Source organism: Mauremys mutica, chromosome 7 (genome assembly GCF_020497125.1).
Source record: "Mauremys mutica isolate MM-2020 ecotype Southern chromosome 7, ASM2049712v1, whole genome shotgun sequence".
Taxonomy (NCBI): domain Eukaryota; kingdom Metazoa; phylum Chordata; order Testudines; family Geoemydidae; genus Mauremys; species Mauremys mutica.
Genome location: NC_059078.1, coordinates 121,162,743 through 121,187,044, shown reverse-complemented (window position 1 = coordinate 121,187,044; position 24,302 = coordinate 121,162,743). Strand labels below are relative to the sequence as shown.

The window sequence follows — 24,302 nt, the reverse complement described above, 5'->3', positions numbered from 1 at the left end:
GGGATGCTGGAAAAGTCTAAGCTTTCTTCTCCACCCCTGCCCCTTCCACTTGGTCTCAAAGATGGGAAGGAGGAGGAAGAGGAGGAGGAGGAGAAGAAGCAGCAGCAGCAACATCCAGATGTAACAAGCCATAGTGACATACTGACAGAGGTATCACAGTCACCAGTGGGAAATGAACCAGAGATCTACAGCACCAAAAGCACTGGCCTCTAATGCTTGAGCTAAAGAAGAACTCTCTTAGCTGTGCAGCAGTAGTAGGCTGTAACATGGAAAGCGAAGGCAGCTCCTCTGCCCATTTGAAACAGCGCGGGGAATTTGGGTAGGCAGAATCTCATCGCCCAACCTGGAAAGCATAAAATAAACTAACCAGCTGGAATAATGAAAGGGTCCACTCCAACTTTCGAGCCCTCTGGGAGCACACTCACTAGCCAGTCCTCCTGAGTCGGCGTATCCTTCAGACCTGGATGTGGAAAAGGGGGAAAAACGTAGTTCCAAGAGCAAAGAAAAAAACATGCAGAAGAGGTTTCACACAGACCCTTAAATTACAGCACCAGCTAACATACAAGTCAAACTCAAATAAATGCAAGTGCCCTGACATATCTTAAAGCAGCAGCATCTTGTGCAGATGCCGATCCTCCTATTCCTTTTTGATTTTCCTTTTGAAAGGCACTATCCTAATCTTAAATATCAGAGGGGAAGCCATGTTAGCCTGGATCTGAAAAAGCAGCAAAGAGTCCTGTGGCATCTTATAGACTAACAAACGTATTGGAGCATGAGCTTTCGTGTTGAATACATGCATCCGACGAAGTGGGTATTCACCCATGAAAGCTCATGCTCCAATACGTTTGTTAGTCTATAAGGTGACACAGAACTCTTTGTCCCTATCCTGATCTTAGTTCATTCACATTGCCCTGGCAATCAACTAACCTGAGTGCATAGAGCATCCCCATACCCTGCTATTTAGTTCTCTGTATATTAGTGGAGCAATATTTTGGACGGCCACCCACCCATCTTCATGAGCGTCCAGTTGCTATCCATTTGCTGTGCTGCCTGCAGGAAGTAGCGTCCGTCCGTCCACATGGCTGCTTTTTGCTCGGTTATAATGGCAGTACCTGGCCAGGAAGCAAAAGGGAGAAGTCAGTTTGTGGTTCATCGGAACACAGAGGAGCAGATACAGAGGTATCGGATGCATCACAGTTCCATGGACTGCACGAGGTTTGGTTGAAATGTACACAGATGCTGGACAGTCCGTATGAAAGCTCAGGTCACAGTTCTAACGTCACTTGGGTATTAATGGAGATGCTAATTGTTCCCCACAACTAAGAGGCAAATTCCTTTGCAATTCTGGCCAGGCCATTCTAGACCAGGAACTGGGTTTGCTGAACTTGCTTTTAAATCTCCTTAGACTAACTCAGTTTAAACACAGCTCAGACAGTCAGCATGGAGGAGCTACTCATTAGCTTCTCATTACTAGAGAAACAGCCAGAAGCCCCAACTGACACCAGGGCCCCATTGCACCGGGAACTGCACAACAGAGAGTCAGTCCCTGCCCCAAAGAGTTTACAGTCTAAACAAAAAAGACCGAGTGAGAGAAGGGAAGCATTATTATCCCCATTTTACAGTGGGAAACTGAGGCACGCTGGCCCTAGTTCAGCCAGGTGCATAAGCAATGGGAACACACATCAATGGGACTACTCACATGGTTAAGTTAGGCATGTGCTAACCTAACTTGCTGACTCAAGGCTAGAGGGATCTAGTGATTTGCTCAAGGCCACCCAGGGTGTCTGTGGCAGAGCCAAGAATTGAACCCAGATCTCCTGAGTCCCAATCTAGCATCATACCACATGACCTATTTTCTCTCTTACAATGACTGAGGTCTATCTTACTGCAGCACAGCTCGCAAACTCCGGTTCAGCCTCATCTCCCCTGGCCAAACACACGCTGACGCTGTTGGAGCCAGAACCCATTTAAAAACGGAGTTTTCATTCAGCAAACACTGCTTGAGCCCAAGCCTGGGCAAATCCTGCCATGGTCTGACGGTGGAACCACCACCCTTCTGACCGCAGGGTGAGGCGCCAGGCTGGGATGTAGGACTTGTGTTCTAGAACATCGCTGCTCTGCATTTCTGTATAGAGTGTTTTCCACAGGAGGCTCTCAAAGCACTTTACAGAAGTTGACCCACAAAGCCTCACAGCATCCTGTGTGGAAGTCAGTATTTGTTATTAACCCTGATTTCCAGCTGGGAGATGGGAGGCATAGGAAGGTTGAGTGACTCGTCCGCAATTTCACAGCAAGTACACTGCAGAGCCTGGGATAGAAGTCTGCCTTCCCAACTTCCAGTCCTATGCTTCAGCCAAAAGAACATCCCGTGCCTCTGTGAGATAAGCAAACTTTTCCATAAACTCAGCTTCACAGTTCAGTATTTTTGGCACTAGCTTCATTCTAAAATGATTGAAAGTGGCTGACAAACATTGTTTACCATTAATCCCAGCTCTGTTGGGCAACGTGCAATCTGTTCATAGTGGCCGCACGTTAGACAACATAAAAGCAGGCTGAGAGCACTGTTAACAGTTAACGGGATTTTGCTTTATGGGAGGTTTGTTCAGGGGTCAATCTTTTGTGAAAGCCCATTACTGCATCGATCTTACATAATTTTCAGCTGGCAGCCAACACGTAATTTTGCAGATGCTGATGTGGCAAGGGAACAGTCCAAACATTTTGGTTAGGTTTTCGTCATCCAGCATACATGTTGTGAATCAGATCACTCCTTTTCAGGGGAAATATGGGTTCAGACAACAAAAGAGATTCTGGTAATGTACCTGCAGAGCCATCAAATCCGGAGATGAATGCCCGTCTGCAATCACAGGGCGCGATGTACTCACTCTGGAATACAGAAGACGCAGCTAATTATTTACATCAGCAACAACAAAAGCAGCTGATGATAAGTACATTGAAAAGCTCCATTTCTCTTGAAAGACACTGTCAAGAGAAACAAACAAGTTACAAGATTGGGCTCTGCTCCTCTGGAAGTCCTAACAAGTGTTTAAAAATTGTTCCTTTGGGACATTTAAGTATCTGTGATTACTTTGCAGTTATATCTGCCTGTTTTTTTAAACCTCCGGCACTTTTCTCCCACCAACTTCTGTAAACAGTGAAGTGCTGCAGTTTGCTGATATTTATTTCACACTCAACCTCCCATTTGGCAACAAACAGATCCTGCCTTTGAAGCTGCAAAGTGAGAAGAAGAGAACACACAAGCATTCCTTGATCTTGGAAACTAAAGTATACGGGCCATTAAATCTTTAAATGCCACTATATGTATTTATGTCCTCCAACTGGAGTTTACAAGAAGCCCTTTTAGAATTTTTCCTCTACAACAAAGCCATTAAAAAGGAGAAAGTCAAGGTTGTTAGGCCATAAAACTTTTAAGCCTTTAGGAGATTTGTAATTAGGTACCAAGTCTTTTACTTCTACTTTACCTGTTCAAATCCAGCCCAGGTGAGAAGTAACCAGAAGTTATTGGTTACCATTGGATGAGTGCTTACTGCCCTATGTGAAACAAGCGGGAGGGGGAAGGAAGAGAGACGGGTAACTTCTGTCAAGATCAAAGTGTCCACATCATAAAACCATCTTAATTGGCACCTTTGTTGTCAGTCTCAGCAAAAACCCTAAATAACTGAATAGGCTGGGGCCACAAACTCCCAACCTCCACAATCTGTTGCCAAAATGGAAGAAGAAAAATTGTTAGCCAAGGTGTTCCTGTGTTTTGAAATGGCCAACACACCCTGTTCTGGGATCTTGTTCAACCACGATCGGAGGTCAGGATTGCTAAACTTGCCTCTAATTATCAGCACAATTCAGCAAATCAACTGAATCCTGGCCAGCCTTAAAAGCCTTGGCTCAACAGAGTACCAGGCAAATGATCCAAGACAAAAGTCTGCAAATCAGCATGGGATTATTATTCCCTGCCTCCTTGATGCTGCTGCAGCACCGAATAGCCATGAACAAATCAGAAACACTGAAGGGTCACAGCCAAATTAAATCTCATGGGCCCGATCCTCTATTGTGTCTAGCTTCCAGAGCGTGCAGCAGAATGGACGGCAATCACTGAGCTGCTTGGGGCTCCTTTAATCTCTGCTTGGAATCTGCCCATGTGTTTATTTTTTAAAACCCCGTACTATGTTTCAAACATTAGTTATTAAATATAAAAGATTTTTTTAAAATCTGGATCTGTTCATATGGGGCAGCTCCAAAACCACCTACGTGATTTGGAAGCATAAGTCCCATTGACTCGCAATGCTCTTAAGTCACGGACACTTCTGAAGATCCCACCCATAGTTTATTTACTTTTCTCTTCCCTCTGTCTCAGCTGCGGAAAGAGGTCAGTCTGTTTCACTTACATGGGCAGGTATTATCTCGTTAATTTCACTTTCTGGGTCTTACGCACTAACATAATGCTGAAATGTCTGGGTGACAAACACGAAAAAAAAATTTATTTTATTTTATTTTTTTAACAGGGGGAGATTTAATGGCTTTATAAAAAATAACAGTGATTTTTCTAACACTCCTCCTCTCATGGGAATATTTCTATTGGTCTTAGCTTTGGTAAAACCGTATTTTAAAAAAAATAAGAACCTTAATTTGAGGAAAAAATCTTCCCTGACAGTGTCCCATACAGGGAAACATGCAGGAAACATTTAAAGGGGGAGAGAGGGGTGGGTTGAAACTAAGCAAAGGGATAGACGGGCTTTAAAGTACAATTAGTGGCTTGGAGCTGCATGGAAAGGAAGACGACTTAAGCAAAAGTCCTTTGTAGCTATCTATCTATTTAGGTTCTTACAGAGCCGCATCACCACCGTATCTGAGCAGCAGTTCATCTCCCGTTCCATACAGCAATCCCTACTGTGCTAAGATTACCCAGTGTTTTGTGATAATCATACCTGTGCTAAAATTAGCACTGTGCACCTGTGAATGCTGCACAGAGCATGAGCCACTGCACGGTCACAACAACCCATCTAATTGGAGCTTCTCTTGCAACTGGACTGGATTTCATCCCAGCTCAGACCCTAAAGCGGCTCCCCACCACACCTGCTGGGCTGCGGTCCAAACCTGTGGAATTTTACGGCCCCATCCTGCAAGCCCTCCGTCACGTGAGCCTTCTTTGCTTAACTTCTTTGAAGTTAATGGTGTTACTCATCTGAGTAAACGTTTGCAAGGTCGGGCCCTTAAACACTCAAATCTATTGTGTTGAGTGCATTCGGCAGCACTGCAGGTGCATTCCAGCCGTATCGTACAGCAGCAATTAGGTAGGTAGCCCATTGGTTTTCCAGGGGTGACCTTGATCCTCTGAGCATTTCAAACAAACCCTGCCACTTACTTGGCAGGTGCATCAGGAGCCTCAGCAGTAATAATACCTGCACTGGTCAGAGCTGGAACAGGTCAGGTGGATGCTGTGTAAAATTCCTCTCCTCCATTGCTCCATAATTCTGCCCATTCATCAGTCCTAAACAACCACACCTCATGCTGTTCCAGTCTGGAGCAGAGATTGGCGATCCAGCCAATCCAAATGTGGGGGTATGAGCTGGGCAGACATTTACTAGCTGTGAGAGACCCGTCTGACGCGATCACACCTCACTGCACTACCTTGTTCACAAGAGGCCCTTCTATTCCCTCTGACCTCCTACCACTGGTTTAGAGATACAAGTCAGGCTCAGTGTATAATACACTGTAGGAAATCAATGTACCGGTACGTAGTGCAGCCAGTATTCAGCACTGGCTAAAGCAGACACCAATGCAGGGTATTGGCAGTCTCTGGAAAGGATATAAATTGGATTCCGAGATTCTAGGAAAAGATGGTTCTGTTTAAGAGCTCTGCAATGTGATGCTTTTGTGAAACAGGCAAATCTCATTCTGGGATGTATTAACAGGAGTATCGTATGTAAAACACAGGAGGTAACTGTGCTCTATTCGGCTCTGGTGAGGCCTCGGCTGGAGTACTGTGTCCAGTTTTGGGCACCACACTTTAAGAAAGAGGTGAGCAAACTGGAGACAGTCCAAAAGAGCAATAAATATTATAACAGGTTTGGAAAATATGACTTAAAAGGAAAGAACTGAAAGAGCTGGGCAGGTTTAGTCTAGAGAAGAGAAAGCTCAAGGGAGATCGGATAACAGTCTTCAAATACGTAGAAGATTCTTATAAAGAGGACGGTGATCAATTGTTCACCAAGTCCATGGCAGGCAGGACAAGAAATAATCAGTTTAGTTTGCTGCAAAGGAGATTTAGGTTCAATATTAGAAAAATCCTTCCTAACTGTAAGAATAGTTAAGCGCTGGAACAGGTACCTAGGGAGGTTGTGGGATCCCTGGAGTTGGAAGATTTTAAGAACAGTTAGACAAACACATGTCAGAGGTGGTCTAGGGGGACCAGTGCAGGTGGATGGACTAGATGACCTCTTGAGGTTCCTTCCAGCCCTCTGTTTATATGCTTCTGTGCTTTTATGTCTATGGAACTGAAAGGACAAGTAAACCTGGAGAGCTAGGGGATCTGATTAGGTCTATAATACAATGGGGAAAAAAAAATATTTTAGCCTTAGTACGGAACCTGACATTAAAAGCACTGCAGGGATCTTAGAGCTTACATAGACAAGTTGCTGCAACCTACTGAGAGCCCTCAATTCACACCACAGCCCAGGAGAGGTAGGGCACTCAGCATGTCACAGTATCAGGGCCCTAAAATGTCAGCAAAATGCAGGTACTTTGAGCAACCAAGAAATGGAATAAAATTCCCCCCGTCTCAGGCCTTGTCCGCATTACTGATTTGCTTCTATTTCAGTCACTGGTGGTGCTGCGCAAGTGCGAGTCCCGAATGTAGAAAAGCAAAGCTAGTATTTGCATGGATGCTGTGAACCCCTGCTTGACTCAGGCTGTTGGAAACTGCAGCTTCGGGTGGTTTACCTGGTCTGCACTGCGGGTTTGTACTGGTGAAGCTCACCAATGGCTGAAATTGGGGCAATTCCCCACTGCAGACAAGACCTTGCAGAGGCAACCCACCATGACACATGCGAGTCATGAAGCTGTATAATTAGCTGTTTTCATTAATCAATTCCATTCAGACTGTTTAGTTCTGTGTAGAAACCTGATGAACTTGCCCAGCAGGAAGCAGGGATGCAGGGCTGTTTGCATTACTGCATTCACTGTAGCAAAGACCAAAAGAGAAGAAAAAAAAAAAATCAGGAATCCTGCAGGTCACATTCCTTAACTCACGTGACCACAGTTCCAGAGTAGCAAAATGTAACTGGAGTTACATACAGACAGAGAGGTAGCTTCAGGCACAAAAGGCGAGAACTGTAGCAGCTGCAGGGGAGCCCCTCACCCATCCCAGAGAACTGAGGAGCTGATCTATTTAAAGAGAAACGTATGACACACGTGTTCCTGGGGCACAGCCACGTTCACCACTGCCTTGCACCTTGTGTCATCACGTGCGCCTGTGCAAAAAGGGTGTGAAACACTGATGCGGCAGCATTTCACACCCACTTTGCACAGGGGTAAATTCCAACCCCAGGTGTGGGAAGGTGAGAGAGGTCAGGTCCTCTATCTCTGAAAATGGCTGAGGCAAGAAGATCCCCTCCGCCCCCCAGGAACTCTGATGTTCTCTAAACAGAGCTCGGATGAAGACTGAGGACACCGCATGTACACCTTTATGCAGGCAAGAGGGGGTTCAACATTTTAAAGTTGCCCTGGGCTAAACAACTACAGCAGATCAAGACAATCTTAATATTCTGGAGAGAGCCAAGTATCCCCACAACCATGACAATTAAACACCCAAGCAGCAGGCTCCAGGGTCACCGTCTCCGGCTGGCGCAGAGAGGAGTAACTCTGGGCACACAGGGACCCCAGGTCTGCAGATGGGAGGGGACCTGGGCCTCTGCAGCCTCTACTGCCCCAGAAGCCCCTCCATGTGAGAGCTGCAGGGTAGGGCTCTCTAGCTCTAGAAAACATACTACAAGGGCCAGGATGGGAGCAGCCATTTCTTTGGTACGCTCCCCTCTGTAGGCCATGGGCTTCTCTGGAGAAAGCAGACCCAGCAAAGTTGACTTCCTACAGAAAAACAAACACTGACCATCAGAAAAAAGACTCTAGAAACTCCATCTACAGCTCCCCTTTGCATCATTCCCCGGCTCACCAAAGCTTTTATATTGGAATTATTGAAACAAGCCAACCAAAAAGTAACCGTGGCCATCTACTGACTTTTAGTTTTCCTCTAGAAGGAAACATCCTTAATACTGCAATCTCTACCTGGTGTGCATCTCCGGATGGCACGATATAGGCTTGGATGGGCTCTGCGACGTACCTGGAGCTCTTCATCACCTGTCGCAGCTGCCTGAGCAGCTCTGTAGTAATCTTGGGACTCATATTCCTACCTGCAATACAAATTAAGCACACTGTCTTAGTACTTCTGCACCAGCCCCTGTGGATTGTAAGGGCCGGATCCATTTCCCATTGAACTCAGTGGCAGAAAGTAGATGAGGGTACAGACCATTAAATATAAAAAGGTTATCCACCAAGGCACTCGCGCTGGTGCGTTATTTACCCTCACATTCTAGTTCGTGCAGCCCTATTAAAGGACATTTTAAAAAGAAGATTTATCATCCAAAAAACTAATAGCTCAGGATTTTTTACACCATGGGCACCCATCCTTTCTGGCACAGACGACCCCATTGCCAACTCGTCATGAGCGTTTGTCATGCAGTGAATCCCCCCCTGTTTTATTGTGTTAGCAAAAATAAACACACTCAGGCAGAAGTTACGGGCTTGAGGCAGAAATTAGTGGGTGAGGTTCTCTGGCCTGTGTTAGGCAAAAGGTGAGACCAGGTGATCATAAGGGTCCTTTCTGCCCTTGAAATCTGTGGGCAGGTCTACACTACAGACGTGCATCGGTGCCGCTGTAGCGCTTCTGGTGAAGAGCTCTCCCGTCAGCTTAATAAGTCCACCTCCGCGAGAGGCGGTAGTTATGTGGGCAGGAGGGTCGCCAACTTTCTAATCACAGAAAACTAAACACCCTTGCCCTGCCCCACCTCTGCCTCAAGGCCTCGCTCCCCGCTCACTCCACTCGCTCACAACCCCCTCCCTCTGTTGCTCGCTCTCCCGCACTCTCACTCACTCGCTCATTTGCACCAGGCTGGGGCAGGGGGCTGGGGTATAGTCGGGGGGGGTGGGCTCTGGGGTGGGGCCGAGGATGAGGAGTTTGGGGTGTTGGAGGGGGCTCCGGGGTGGGGCAGGGGGTTGGGAGAGGGCGAGGGCTCTGGCTGGGAGTGCAGACTGTGGGGTGGGGCCAGGGATGAGGGGTTTGGGGTGTGGGAGGGGGCTCCGGGGTGGGGTAGGAGGTTGGGGCGCGGTGGCGGGAGGGGTGTGGGCTCCGGGAGGGAGTTTGGGTACAGGAGGAGCCTCAAGGCTGGGGCAGGGGGTTCGGAGGGGGTGAGCCCAGCACTTACCTGAGGTGGCTCCTGGGATGCAGCAACATGTCCCTCTGGCTCAAGGGCGGTCAGGTGGCTCTGCATGCTGCCCCCGCCCACAGGCACCACCCCCTCAATTCCCATTGGCCATGGTTCCCAACCAATGGGAGCTGCAGAGCCAGCGCTCTGGGGAGGGGCAGCACGCTGAACCCCCATGACCGTCCCCGAACCGAAGGGATATGTTACTGCTTCCCAGAAGCTGCACGGAGCCAGGTAGGGACTCCCCTACCAGCCCGGCTGCACTGCTAATTGGAATTTTAACGGGCCAATCAGCAGTGCTGACCAGAGCCGCTAGGGTACCTTTTCGACCGGGTGTTCCTGTCGAAAACCAGACAACGGCAACCCTAGCGGAAGAAGCTCTCCCAACGACATAACTCTGTCTACACGGGGCAGGGGGGTTAAGGCTGGTATAACTACATGGCTTCGGGATGTGGATTTTTCACTGAGCGACGTAGTTATACCGAAGTAAGTGGGTAGTGTAGATGTGAGCTATGAAACGGACACAGCCATAGAATTCTGCATAGGTCATTTCTGTCTCTAACTTCAGTTAGTTCATACACTGCATCTCCCTAGGGCCAGTGCAGGTAGTGTCATGCAGTGAATCCCTGCTTGAAAATAATGGCACACGAGAGATGGGTCTTAGTTAGTCACATTTTTGTCTACCCAATCTATTTTTAAAAGTCCCAAACACTTATTATTTTAATGTACAATTTCTACTGCAGTAGCACTTAGAAACCCCAGCTGAGTTCAGGGCCCCATGCTTGTCACTGCACAAACACATAAGAGGGGACAGTCCCTACCCTAAAGAGCTTACAAGCTACATAGAAAGACAGGGAAAAAAAAGGGTGAGAGAAATGAAATAGTAGGATCTCCATTTTACAGAGAGAATTGAGATTAAGTGATTTGCCAAAGGTCACACAGGAAGTCTGTGGCTGACTCAGGACTTGACCCACGATCTTCTGAACCCACTCCAACACCTTAATCACATGATCATCCTTCCTCTCCTAACCAATGAGAACAAGCCACACATGGTGCTTGTGAGCTGTTCTTCTGCCTGTCTGCAGCAGGGCACAGTATTTTTATTCTACAAATATATTTTGGAAGGAAAAAAGAGAAAACGAACCCCAAATGCTAATACATACCCTGGGTGAAATCCTGGCCCCAACAAAGCCAATGGCAAAAATCCTATTGACTGTCAATGGGGCCAGGATTTCACCCTCTAGCTATTTCCACAGCAAGCTTGCAAGGCTATATACTGTTTGTACACGATGGTGTACAGTGTCTTATTCTGATCACTCTTTTCTGTCCCATGTAATGAGCTGATCGTTTCCCTTCACTGATGATAGATGCCCACAAGAAGACAGAAACAATCTGACGGTCGGTTAGAAAAAGAAAGGAAACCCTTCCCTTAACTCTTAAAGACACAGTTCCCTTTCTAGGCATGTGCTTTGTCCCTACAAGCCTGAAATAGAAACTGATGTGATACACTGATTACAGAAGCAAAGAACGAGGGTTTGATTAACTGCTAATGAATCCTGCAAGCGACAAGCGAAAGATTCTGAAGAAGGCAGGAAAGACTGTCCCCAAGCACAATCCTAATAAAAAGTCTGCAGGGCAATATTAGAAACTCAGATCTATTAGCAGTGAAACCCATATGAAGGATGCCATCAGTAACTCCTGCTTTCTAAGTAACCACGTTAAAGTATCCCCAAGGTTTCCAGTAGAATTCTTTTCATTCCTTGGAGGGTCATTTAACCTGGTCACTCTGTATTTTTAAGAGCATAGCTGACCTTTCCCCTCAGCAGTAAATATAATCATGTATTAAGTTAAAATCACTTCTCTGTAATTATTTACTCACTCAGTGATTAAAACCAAGAGGCACTGAAATTAAAGTAATTGTCCCACTAGTGAAAGATGCAACCAAATCCTCTACCTTGACGTTTCAAAGCCATCAAACAACCATAGCCACATTACCTGCTCTCTGTAGCTTTCCCCTCCAGTCCTGATTCCTCTAGCCTTTGATGGAACAAATACCAGCTGGCCCTTTGCTCTCCCGTAACAAGCTCAGCTGTGCCTGAGAAAGCAAAGGGCAAATATTAACGGTCTACCAGACTTTGGCCACAATAAACGTTCTTATCCCACAATGCACAGCTTTGAAAGCACGAATGTTACAGTACAGGAAACTTCCACCTAAGATTCTAGACCAGAGATGCTCAGACTGTGGTTCATGCACACTGGTGGTCTGCTTAGCACTTGATGGTGGTCCATGGACAGCTGGAAGCTAAGAAGATGCATCCTCTTTAGATCCACCTTCTAATATACTGCAAGAAGAGCAGCTAAAAATACATTAAGACTGGGATTTTCAAAGGAGTTTAGTGAAACAAAGACACCTAACACCCACTGAATTTCAGTCTCAGCTTCAACACTTTTTTCATACTCCTTTCCCGTGTAAGTAACTGCTGAAGTTATTACTTAGATGTTATGTGATTGTGAGGAAGGAAGGAAGTTCACATCCGTGAGACATGAGGTCTATTAAGATGGTCTCGACCCTATGAAAAGTATGACATACCCTGTGCTAGCTATCTCTCTTATACTTCTCTTGTGTTAATCTGTTGATGGATACACTGTATACTGCTGGTGCAGCATGTAATGTCAGTGACCCCACAGATAATGTATTCAGTCATCAAGCTATAATAATTTAATCCTCTGCATTCATATATAGCTTTACACATTCAAAGCATTGTATAGACATTAAGCTTGACAGCAAGGCCATGAGGTAGATTAGTGTTCCCTTCCCCATTTTGCAGTGGAGAAACTGAGGCAGAGTTGCAGTAACATCAGTAGGGCCAGCCAGCGAGTCAGTTGCAGTCAGGACTAGCTCTCAGGACTTCCTAGTGCCCAATACACTGTGCATTCTTCTAATTTAAATCATCAAATAGACTCACATCTCTTTTATCAAAATGCTAAGCCTATATCTCTAATCCATGTTCAGCATGGATTTTTGCTCAGTATAGATTTCTGCTATATTTTCTGTTCAGTATAGACTTCTGCTATATTAAGCCTGCTTTTGTTTAGAATGTGTGTGTAAACATGCACTGACGGCTTAAACATCAAAGCAAGTTTCTGTGCAGAAAAATGGCAGATCAGGTGCTTGTCTTCTATGGAGGGTTATATCGTACAGCTTTATTTTGGAAATAACTCATTTTGGATGAAAAGAACAAAGAAAAATGGGACAAATCATATTTTCCTGTCATAAAAGATTTTAGTCTATTATCATCCTTGGTCAAGTCATCTATAGACTTTTCCTATCTTGACAGAATGGGCTTAACTGACAGCACCAGGAAACCATTCATAAAATGAGAGACAGTACCCAATGGCTCTACTGTGCAGAGATAACTTATCCTACCACATTAAGCAGGTAATGTTTGGATTGCAATCTTGCATGTCTAGCCCCAATATGTGGGTCATGTAATAAATCTAATATTATTGAAGATTTATTTTTAATTTCTATTCAGCAACTCTGATTTATCAAGTATTTTCTGTGTGCAAGACAAAATGTAACAGTATCTGTTTGCACAAATGCACATGATACAGCTGGAAGGTCTGTTGCTATGACTCCGATCCTGTAGACATTTTGTGCATGCTCAACTTTAAACATGCAAGTAATTTAATTGAAGTCAATGACTTCTCACAGGCTTAACATTGAGTCCATTGGTAAAGGTTTGTAGAAGCAGAAGATAAGTTCTCATGTGACTACAGGATAGCACATAGGTTAGAAGTGGGTCTAAATTTTCAAAATTGATGTGATTTTGGGGTGCCTTACTTAAGACCCCTTACAGGGGCCAGATATTCAGAAAGTACTGACCACCAACCCTCTGAAAATCAGGCTTCTTTAAACCATCTCAAGCACAGGCACTGGAACTTGGGGTGCAGCACTTCCCTCCACCCAGACTTGAAGTAATAATAACAACCAAATGCCAGGCTTTCAAGCACTCCCTCTATAAAACTTGTTCCAGCCCTCCCGATTTCAAGTTGTGCACCCAAAGATTTAGGCACCCCAAAAATCACTGGTCACTTTTGAAAATGTACACCACGCGACTCACCTTTTATACGCCAATGAATCTGAAATTAAAAACAAATGACAGCCCGCTCTTACCAGTTTAAAAACCATGTATGTTTGGTTTTTTTTCTGAGTAGCCATATTATGTTAATGAATAGCTGTGAGTAGCTGGGACATGGAAGAGGGTTAGGATTGTTGATAAATCATGGTATAATCTGTGTGTTATGAAAAAAATGAAATGCACACAAAATATTGACATTCAGATTCCAAGGCAGACGCTGGCTAAAAATAGTAATTCTGGGACTATTACCATTGTCACTTCAAATGGTGTATTTATTCCATGCCCTAGATATTCTGTCTTTTTGTTCTGTGTACAGCCCTGCTCCATGACTGGGACTTCTAGGCATTATGCCAATACAAATATTAATTATTATTACTATTATTATTTATTTACTAATTCACACCACATTCATCTCCATGATAGCTGAGCCTCCGGGATAGTGTTTGTCATAATCTAAATGAAAGGCTTCTACTCTTCCATGGGGCAGGACATACATGGGATCTGCATTGACTATAGCCCTTTAGAGAAAATCGATATCTAGCACTAAGCTTACAAAATATATGTATCAGTGATATGTGATTATTGGGGCCAGATTGCCCGACTATGCCTAACATTTGCTTTCATACCGATATGCACATGTGATGTCTATAACTTTGGTATTAAAGGGGGCTATATATTAATAAAATATAGCAATCTCTTTTAAAAGACAAAAATCTAATATCCCGTCTCTGTTCTACAGAACGTTGCTAACCCCCCCCCCCCAAAAAGCTAGATCTGAAACTAACAAAGTTATCAGTAACTGTTACAACACCTCCCCCACACACAAACCCTATACACGGAGACATATTCCAGACTTCCCAATGCACAGCATCTGCTTTCTTAAGCCATACAGGATCCCATACATCAAGAGTTCACGCTTCAGCTCCTCTTTCCTGTTACTCAGTGTCTGGGCAAACGAGCCTGAAATGCTGCAGTCTGAAGTAGGCTCTGTTTGGGTACGACACACAGAAGCTGGATTTATCTAGCCAGCTGTGCAAACATGAAAAGCCGAACGCACCCCACAGGGCAGCACCCCTGGGGCTTTTTGCACACATCTCCCTGCACTGGATCTTTCTTTGTCACCCTGTTTAGCACCATCAGGTTCTCCCCCCTGCAGCCCCATTAGTGAAGGAGCTCCCCCTCTTGTGCACCTGGCGAAGGGCTTCGAAAGAGGCCCTGTCTCCTGCCTGCAAAGGATGCCGCTGGGCTCTGCACCCCTCAATTGCCTCACCTGGGATTGTCACTGCTTCCTGGAGGCTGCCATGCAAAATTGACGTCCCAGGCCACGTGGGCAGCCCAGGCTGAAGCCAGGGGTGGAGCTAGCGTCTTCCATGACATCACCAGAGCCTCTGCTGCTTCTTCCAGCTGCTGACATCAGTAGCAGGCAGGCTCCCATTCATTTCCTCCATTAAAGATTCAGGCAGAGGGGCTGGGTTAGTTGCAGCTCTCTCTCTCTTTCCAGCAGCAGTATTTTGAAATCCTCTGCAAATTGTGTCTCCTCAAAGGGTGGGACTGTTAATAAAGCAGGAGAAAAGGAGAGAGCTGTTACATTTTTCACTTGTGCCTTTAAAAAAAAAAAAAAGTATAGCTTTGGGGGCTGAGATTTATTTGTGCCGCTGTGCAACTGGGAGAGGGAAAACCCAGGCGGAGATAAAAAAAAGCAGCAGGGCTGTTCCAAAGAGACCTGTTGATGATTTAGTGCCAGCTGCCATCCATATTGTCACTTTAAATTATTTTCATGCTTGCAGCTAGTCCTGGGTGGAGAGAAATAGTGGCTGTGAGTTAATCTGGGGTCCCCCCCCCCCGCTCAAATCCAAGAATACCATGAAAATTAATGTTTAGTGAAGATGCCCAGTTCTGCCAAACGTAGTGTTACAGCAATCCACAGGAAAATTGCTATAAGCAGTGGTCACGGGTGGATTAAGGTCAAAGCAGTCACCGTCATTTGGGGGCTATTAGAAAGACTGGCCACCCATCCTCCCTGGAAACCCTTCTTTCTACCCCTTGTCTCCTGCTATCTCTTCAGCTTCCTTCCCCCATGCAGCTTCTATCCTCCCTGTGCCTTGAATTTCTCTTGTGCCCTTGTGCCTACATACTATGGATTCTTGGAGCCTGAATGCCCTGTGCTCACTGAACTGCAGTGTTCTGGATGAAGGATTGGGAACTGGCTTTCTAATTGATTTGTTGCTGAATTTTGGTCCCTATACGGACCATACCTCATGTCCAGGTCCCAAAGTTCCTACCTTAGGCCCTTTGTACTCAACGGGACTATTTACTTGCTTAACGACATACGCTTGATTGCTTTGCTGGATCAGGACCAGAATGCCCTCACCAGCTTGCAGGAAAGAGCAAGGGACAACTCCCCTGAAGTCAGTGTGGGTTGAGAACTCAGCACCTTTCTAGACTGAGCCCTAAATCAGTCGTAGCCATCCATCTCGGAGTTTCCAGGGCCAGCTGGATTTTAACAGAGCAATCTAATGCTTGGATCTTCAACTCACTTAGGGGACCTCTGAAGCACCGTCCTCCCACTCTGTGTTGAGCATAGAGCACATTATGATACCATGGCTGGGTTTTGTCCCATTAGAGAGTGGGAACGCTAAGGCAAGTGCTGGCTGGAAAGTAAGCGAAGAGTACACATTCTGGCCTGGATCCTAGGCAGTGGATAAGATCAGTAGGGGCTGACTGGATCTAGAACAGGGGTAGGCAACCTACGGCATGGGTGCCGAAGGCGGCATGTGAGCTGATTTTCAGTGGTACTCACACTGCCCGGGTCCTGGCCACTGGTCCGGAGGGCTCTGCATTTTATTTAATTTTAAATGAATCTTCTTAAACATTTTAAAAACCTTATTTACCTTACATACAACAATAGTTTAGTTATGTATTATAGACTTATAGAAAGAGACCTTTTAAATGTATTACTGGCACACAAAACCTTAAATTAGAGTGAATGAATGAAGACTCGGCACACCACTTCTGAAAGGCTGCCGACCCCTGATCTAGACCCTAAGGTTCTAACCTAGGGTTAGCCGAATTCTCCCTCCCCTCAGCCTGATCTCCCTATTGAGTGCCTCATGGGGATGAGAATGGCTGGGGAACACACTGCAGCTGTTGTTAACAAAGGCCCCAGCAAACAGACAATGGTTCAGCTTCTCTTCGTTCCCTTTCACTTGAGTTCAAAACTTACAACCTGTCTTCTTACCAGAAGCACCTCATCCCCGTCCTCTGTGCTTCCCTTTAGTTGCACACAATTCGCCTGTTTTTAACCAGACACCTGCAAGCATCTCTGTGCTACAAGGGAGGGTTTAACCCCTTGTTTACATACTGCTAAATAAACTACATCATTGCAGCAGCAGCCTGGTGGAATGAGCAGGCACACTCAGGATGCAGAGTGGCCCCTGACTGTAGTGGTGTTTACTGCACACGTACCCTGGAGAGCCAGGGGAATGCTAAGACACAGGCTGCATGGGCCCATAATAGCCACCACTGACTTCATCATTTCTTGTCTGTGGCATCTTTTTGGCAGCCAGATAACAATCGCTTGCTCTCACACAGCACTTTCATCAGTAGCTCTCAAAGCACTTTAAACATGCAAGTAATTCCATTGAAGTCAATACCAATAAGTCTCAAGCCCCACCGATTTCATGGGAGGTGTCCCCAGTGCTTTCTGAATAGGCGCTTGATCCTGCCAGTTGCTGAGATCATTCGGGTCCTGATCCAGCAAAGCACCTAGCTTTAACCAATAAAGGGTCAGTATCATTCTCCCCGTTTTACAATCAGGGAAGCTAAGGTACAGAGAGGCAAGTGACTTGCCCAGGGTCACCCAATAGGCTAGTGGCAGAACCAGGACTAGGACCCAGGTCACCAGAAACCCCATCAAGCACTTTACCCACTAGGCCATGCTGCCTCTACTGCGCTGACATGCTGGGGCCGTTGGCAGTGGCCATGCAGCTCGTTAGGTGGGCAGAAAGAAGGGATGAGGGAGAATGAAGAGCCATGGGGAGGGGCGATGAGTAGCAAGAACCTCCTAGTGTGGGGGAAGCAGAGGAGGTAGATTGATGAGATTGGGCCCACATGGCTGTTCACCCCTCTCTTCTAAAACTCTGTCAGCCCATGACAGGCTACTGTGTCCACTCTCTGCCTTTCGTCTCATCTCCTCCCCCCTCTATAAACAGGGGTGAGACTCACAGGTTAACGAGTTAGGCCAAGGCTTTCTGTTCCAGTCCCCTCACTTCATGAGAGCCTTTAAGGGACTTTAACTCAAGGGCACTACCACTGAGTCCCTAGCTATTTTGCCTCCTGGGCCTGTGAACAGCGCAATGACGACATTCATGACAAATCAGTTATTTATCCCTCTGGTCTTTTGCTACATTCTCTCCTTCCTCCCATCCACCCTCCTCCTCTTCCTCCCGTCCACCCTTCTTCTCTTGTCTTCGCTCATATGCAGAATTGCATTTTGAGTGGCTCAATCTAGAGCTGGTCAGAAGATTTCCAGCTGAATAGTTTTCTGTCGGAAAATGCCAGTTCAACAGAGACATGCAGATTCCCCAGGCAGGGAACCTGGAAGCCCTGGGAGTCCCAGCTCAAATCAGGGCTCTCAGGGTTTCAATGACAGCGAGTCCCCTGGCAGTGTAGCAGGGATCAAAGCAGGGCTGTTGGATCTCCAGGTGGGCTGATGAGTCTCATCTGTTTGGGATGTTTTCCTAAATGCGGTTTTGGAACTCCCATTCTGTGTGGCATTTTGAAGTCCTGAGTTTTCGTTTAAACACAGAATGAAATTTTTTTTGACATTTCAGCATTTCCAGCAGAACAGGAATTCCAGGTACTGACCAGCCCTAGTTCAAACATCTGAACACTCAAAAATATGTTTTACTTCACAAGCACAGCTAGCGTGTAAAGATTATATCTTTTTTTTCTATGTTCCGCGTCCTGGAATCTCTAAGGAATGTTGTCGTTTGCAGTGTCAGGTACCTGTTTTTATGTGCAGCTCAGGGCAAAGGAGACACATACTGTGTGCTCTTGTAACCATCCTCCTTAGCTGGAGGGCACAGAAATACCTGCATCCACCTTCACCACCCTACAGGATCATACCACTGGGCCACACATTAGCGGAGTGGCCAGACAAGCCCAGCCTATGATCTGGAAACACTGCTAGTATGATGTTGATTTCCTTGACCATTGGCTGCTTGTCAGAGATCGGGGCCTGCAGGAGAGTCAGTCTTCAGGCAATCCAACAAGTGCAGCTAGGGCAGGAAGGGAGTGGGACCAGTAGAATAAGGACAATGGACTTCAAAAAAGCAGACTTTGGCAAACTCAGAGAAATGGTAAGTAAGGTACCATGGGAAGACAATTTAAGGGAAAAAGGAGTTCAGGAGAGCTGGCAGTTTCACAAGGAGCCAATGTTCAAGGCACACCTGCATGCTGTCCTGGTGCAAAGGAAAGAGGAGAAGAACCGTAAGAGGCCAATATGGCTCCATCAGGAGCTCTTTAATGACCAGAAAATCAAAAAGGAATCCTACAAAAAACCGAAACATGGACAAGTTGGTAAGGAGAAGTACAGAAGAATAGCACGGCATGTAAGACAAAATCAGAAAGATTAAGGCACAAAATGAGTTACACCTAGCAAGGGATATAACAATTAGAAGAAGTTCTTTAAATACAGTAGGAGCAAGAGAAGGATGAGGGAAAGTGTAGGTCCTCTATTCAGGAAGCAAAGAGAACTATTAGCTGATGACATCAAGGAGGCTGAGATGTTTAATGCCTGTTTGGCATCAGTCTTCACTAAAAAGATTAATGGCAAACAGATACTCAACACAATTAATATTAACAATAAGGGGGAAGGTACTCAAACCAGAATAGGGAAAGAACAGGTTAAAGAATATGTATATAAGTTGGATGTATTCACGTGGGCACAGCCTGATGAAATTCATCCTACGGTACTTACGGAACTAGCTGAAACAATCTCCAAACCATTAGCAATTATCTTTTGAGAACTCCTGGAGGATGAGTGAGGTCTCAGAGAGCTAAAGAAAGACAAACAAAATACAGCGGAACAAAGATGACCCAAGGAATTATAGATCAGTCAGTAACTTCGATACCAGGAAAGATACTAGAACAAATTATTAATCAGTTAATTTGTAAGCACCTAGAGGATAATAGGGTTGTAAGGAATAGCCACTCTCATTCCTATGAGGTGGTGCACAACTGGTTGAAAGACCATGCTCAAAGAGTAGTTATCAATGGTTCACTGTCAGTCTGGAAGAGCGTATCTAGTGGGATCCCACCAGGGCCAGTCCCAGGCCCAGTCCTGTTCAACACTTTCATTAATCATTTGGATAATGGAATGGAGAGTATGCCTGTAAAATTTGCGGATGATACCAAGCTGGGAAGGGTTGCAAAACTTTGGAGGACAGGATTAGAATTCAAAACAACCCTGATCAATTGGAGAATTCAGCTGAAATCAACAAGATGAAATTCAATGAAGACAAGTGCAAAGTACTACACTTTGGAAGGAAAAAATCATATGCACAGCTACAAAATGGTGAATAACTGGCACTGTGGTAGTACTGAAAAGGAATCGGGGGTTATAGCGGATCACATGTAGTGGAATACGAGTCAACAGTGTGATGCAGTTGTGAAAAAGGACTGAAACTATCTGGGTGTAGTAACAGGAAAGTCATATGTAATTGTCCCTCTCTACTCAGCACTGGCGAGACCTCAGCCGAAGTACTGTGTCCAATCTGGGTGCCAGACTTTAGAAAAGATGTGGATTAATTGAAGAGAGAGTCCAGGGGAGAGCAACAAAAATGATAAAAGGTCTAGAAAACTGACCTACAAGGAAAGGTTAAAAAAAAAGAGGCATGTTTAGCCTTGAGAAAAGAAGACTAAGGGGGGACCTGATAAGTCTTCAAATATGTTAACGGCTGTTATAAAGAGGATGGGGATCAATTGTTCTCTGTGCCCACTGAACGTAGAACAAGAAGTAACAGACCTAACCTGCAGCAAGAGAGATCTAGTTTAGATATTAGGAAAAAACTTTCTAACTTTCTAACACAACGCGGTCCCTTTGTGTTAGGGACGTTGTGGAATCCCCACTGTTGGAGGATTTTAAGAACAGGCTGAACACACCCCTGTCAGGGATGGTCTAGGTTGATTTGGTACTGGCTCAGCACAGGGGGCTGGACTTGATGACCTGTGGAGGTCCCTCTTCCTGCCCCACATTTCTATGAGTCTATAACAACATGCCCTTCAGAAATGATTTATCTAGTTGTTGCTAAGCAAATTAAAAATGTGCCGTGACATTTAAACGACACAGCAATGTCGCAACTTCTCTGGTCCCCACATTGACGGGGTCTTATTCCGATTGCCTGATTACCCCAACTGCCATGGGGCCTTTGGGAAAACCCACAGAGGATCAATTTCACAGGCTTCTAACTGGAGCTGTGTGAACATTAGCCTGCCTGCCTTTAATGGTTACTAACTTTTAGCCCCACCTCAAAATGCTCTGTATTACTCTTACTCCCCTCTAACCTTGGCCAAGACTGTTACTTCTAAATAATCCTCATTTTCCTACCTAAACTGGGATCCCAACTTCAGTGGAGAAGGGGAGAGAGGAAAAAAATGTAAAAGACAAAACTGCAGTATAACATTTGAAATCATAGTTACGTATAGATGGGTGCATTCAGTTTAGTTGGGGGGGACTTTACTTTTGTTCTTTCTTTCTAAAATAAGGGTCACTGTCGGAAAGTATCAGTTTGCAACTTGAAACTGTTTGCAAACTATAGTCTGGGTCCAGATATTGCTAACTACCCACACCTTTGAAAACCCCCTTCCTTGCTTGCCCAAGCTGGATCACAGTGGTAGAAGTAGCATAGTGTGCCATGTTAGGATGAAAACAGACACCTGAATACAGATAATAGGCAGCAGGTCTAAAACAATTAAAAGGAAGTTCTTCTTCACGCAGCCCACAGTCAACTTGTGGAACTCCTTACCTGAGGAGGTTCTGAAGGCTAGGACTATAACAGCGTTTAAAAGAGAACTGGATAAATTCATGGTGGTGAAGTCCATAAATGGCTATTAGCCAGGATGGGTAAGGAATGGTGTCCCTAGCCTCTGTTTGTCAGAGGATGGAGATGGATGGCAAGAGAGAGATCACTTGATCATTGCCTGTTAGGTTCACTCCCTCTGGGGCACCTGGCATTGGCCACTGTCGGTAGACAGATACTGGGCTAGATGGACCTTTGGTCTGACCCGGTACGGCCGTTCTTATGTTCTTAGATAGACAGGGTTTTCATGGGATTAAACATTGATGTTACTTTTCACATCACCATTTTGTGGCCAGATTCTGGCACAACCCAGGGAGCACAAAGGTGGCTCTAAGCCACCTGTATATTGCCCTGATCCCATGGTAATTGGACACTAGGATGGTCTCAGGCACAAGACAGAGCAAGCTCACTACTATTTTGTCCTGCTGCCTATCATCCATATGGGCCGTTCCAGTAGCTGAGGACTGGTCAGAAGTTCTGATTCCTTCACCTTGCCCCCTTTTCCCTAACCATGCTGCCTATACTGACCCTCAGCAACCTGGGAATTCATATGCTGGGTAACACCTCCACGTAGCCAGTTGTGCCTGCTTTGTACGGCCTGAGCAGTGCAAAGCTACCTCAGCTGGAGCCAGCATCAGGCCCTTCATAGCATATGACTATTATATGAATTAGAGCCAAATATCCATCAATAGTTAATAATTATAAATGCAGCCATTAGCCACATGGAGTGAGGCAGAACATTCTAAAATGTTAGTGTTTGCATCTGACTTAATAGGGAAGAGACGCTTATCAGAGCAGGAAAAGAGCTGGGAGTGGGGATGAACAGTTTGTAGACTGAAGAGTAAACAGCTCAACCTGGAGGGAAATTGATGGTGGGACTAAGTATGTTTCTAGCAGATATGAAAACATGCAGTTGCACTATGCAGAGGCAAATGCAGTGTTTGATTATTACATGAAAAAAGTATTAAGGAGACAAGGTGAAAATAAACTCACTTACATGCAACAGGAGTGATTGAATCCCACTTCCCTCCTCTGCCATTTTGTATCTATCCTGTATCCTTCCTCTCAGTCTTCGCATTCATTAGGACTGAGTATCTCTTCGTTACCTGCCATTTTCTTTGTTCTTATGTCTCTAGGAGTCCAGGTCACCTTGCAATTTGGGCCTGTCCCCCTGTATGTTTCTAACGCCTCTAGTGATGATGTCACCTGAAAATTTGAGCATGGCTGAAATGACACAAAAGGACCATCTCGTGACGATATGAAAGGACTGTACAATGTGTCTTTCACTTCAGATGGTCCAAAAAGCCTCTGGTGAACCTAGAAGATCCCTGTGTCTGTTACAACTAGCAGGAAACATAATTCCTTGAAGGATGATGTATGCTTGCCCAAGGTGACAGGCAGTTCTGAAGGTCACCTGGCACTGCTTTGCAGACCACACCCTGAGGACGTCTGCTTCAGCTTCTATCCCTGGTTCCTTTGGTTCACGTCACTGGGAGCATTCTGAAGCTCTTGATGAGGATCCACAGCAGCCTGTCAAACTGTAACAACTGGGCCTGAGCCTCCTTTTATTTGCTCTGGTTTTACCCTAGCATAGCTCATTTGACTTCAGCGGCGTTGCTCCCAATTCAAACCAGTGTCAAGTAAGAGGAGAATGAAGCTCCATGTTGTCTCTGTGGATGGCAGATGTTTTCGTAGGTTCTGGTGACTTAAATTGATTCCCTCTGTAATGAGGGTCCCTTATGGAGTTTAGCTGCAGCATAACCTCATTCTTGGACTCTAACTCGGCACAGCTACCGAAATATGTCACCTTCCATTGCTTCACTTAGTGCCTCATCAGAAATGTCACGGTCCACTTTTCTGGATAAATTATCAATTTTCAGTTTCAATTTTTTTCTGGATTTATGTAGCATAAAAAGGACAGGATCAATTATTATGAAATCTGATCCCTTTCCCCCGATCGCTCCTGAGTGGAAATGCTGACTGCCAAGTTACTTTGCCAATAGCAAATTTTTACAGGTGCATTATAACTTAAACCCCAATGAAAATATAGGAGCTTGCTATAGAAACGCTGAGCTGACCGCTGCTATAGAATTTTGAAGAACAAGGCTACAATTTAAGGCAAAAGTTTTGGTTTTCAGTTGCTTCCAGTCTGTAGTAAGTTTGCTATAGACTGGGTCTCTCCAGGGGACTCCCCAAAGTGGCTCACACAGGGTAATATAATAAAGTGGCGTGTGGCACTTTAACTATCAGGGAACAACACAGTAGATCTGCATGTTTTCATTGAGAATGACCTCAGCCTATGAGTAATTTCTGTTCATCCACCCTGGAAGATACAAATACGAGTGAATATTATGGTTATGCAAACAGAGGGCCTGATCCCAAGCCTCTGAAGTCAGTGGGAGAAGAGGAGTCTTTCTACTGACTGCTCTGGGCTTTGGGTCAAACCTTTAAATTGTATTAAAGAAATTATATACATTTGCCTACAAACGGGGTGCCACCCTCAGGCTTTTGGAATGTTGCTCATGAGGTCTTCCTTGTTGCAGAATCTGGGCAACTCTGAGGTATTCTTATCTAACGGCAAATAAGGT

At 45.4% G+C, this 24,302-nt stretch overlaps 1 protein-coding gene across 3 annotated transcripts in view; it reads right to left on the bottom strand.

The window, feature by feature from the left end:
- Positions 1-15,047, bottom strand: part of XPNPEP1 (X-prolyl aminopeptidase 1) — a 43,696-nt gene extending 28,649 nt beyond the window's left edge. The window contains exons 1-6 of one of the 3 annotated variants that reach the window (XM_045024714.1): positions 14,904-15,047; positions 11,487-11,586; positions 8,296-8,420; positions 2,820-2,883; positions 1,008-1,112; positions 368-460 (exon numbers count right to left, since the gene is read on the bottom strand). In XM_045024714.1, coding sequence (XP_044880649.1) covers positions 368-460; positions 1,008-1,112; positions 2,820-2,883; positions 8,296-8,412 — 379 coding nt within the window. In that variant the 5' untranslated portion in view covers positions 8,413-8,420; positions 11,487-11,586; positions 14,904-15,047. Of the gene's footprint in view, positions 1-367; positions 461-1,007; positions 1,113-2,819; positions 2,884-8,295; positions 8,421-11,486; positions 11,587-14,535; positions 14,575-14,823 lie in introns of those variants that run through there. The other 2 variants (XM_045024715.1, XM_045024716.1) reach the window with 2 other exon arrangements.
- Positions 15,048-24,302: the final 9,255 nt, after the last annotated feature.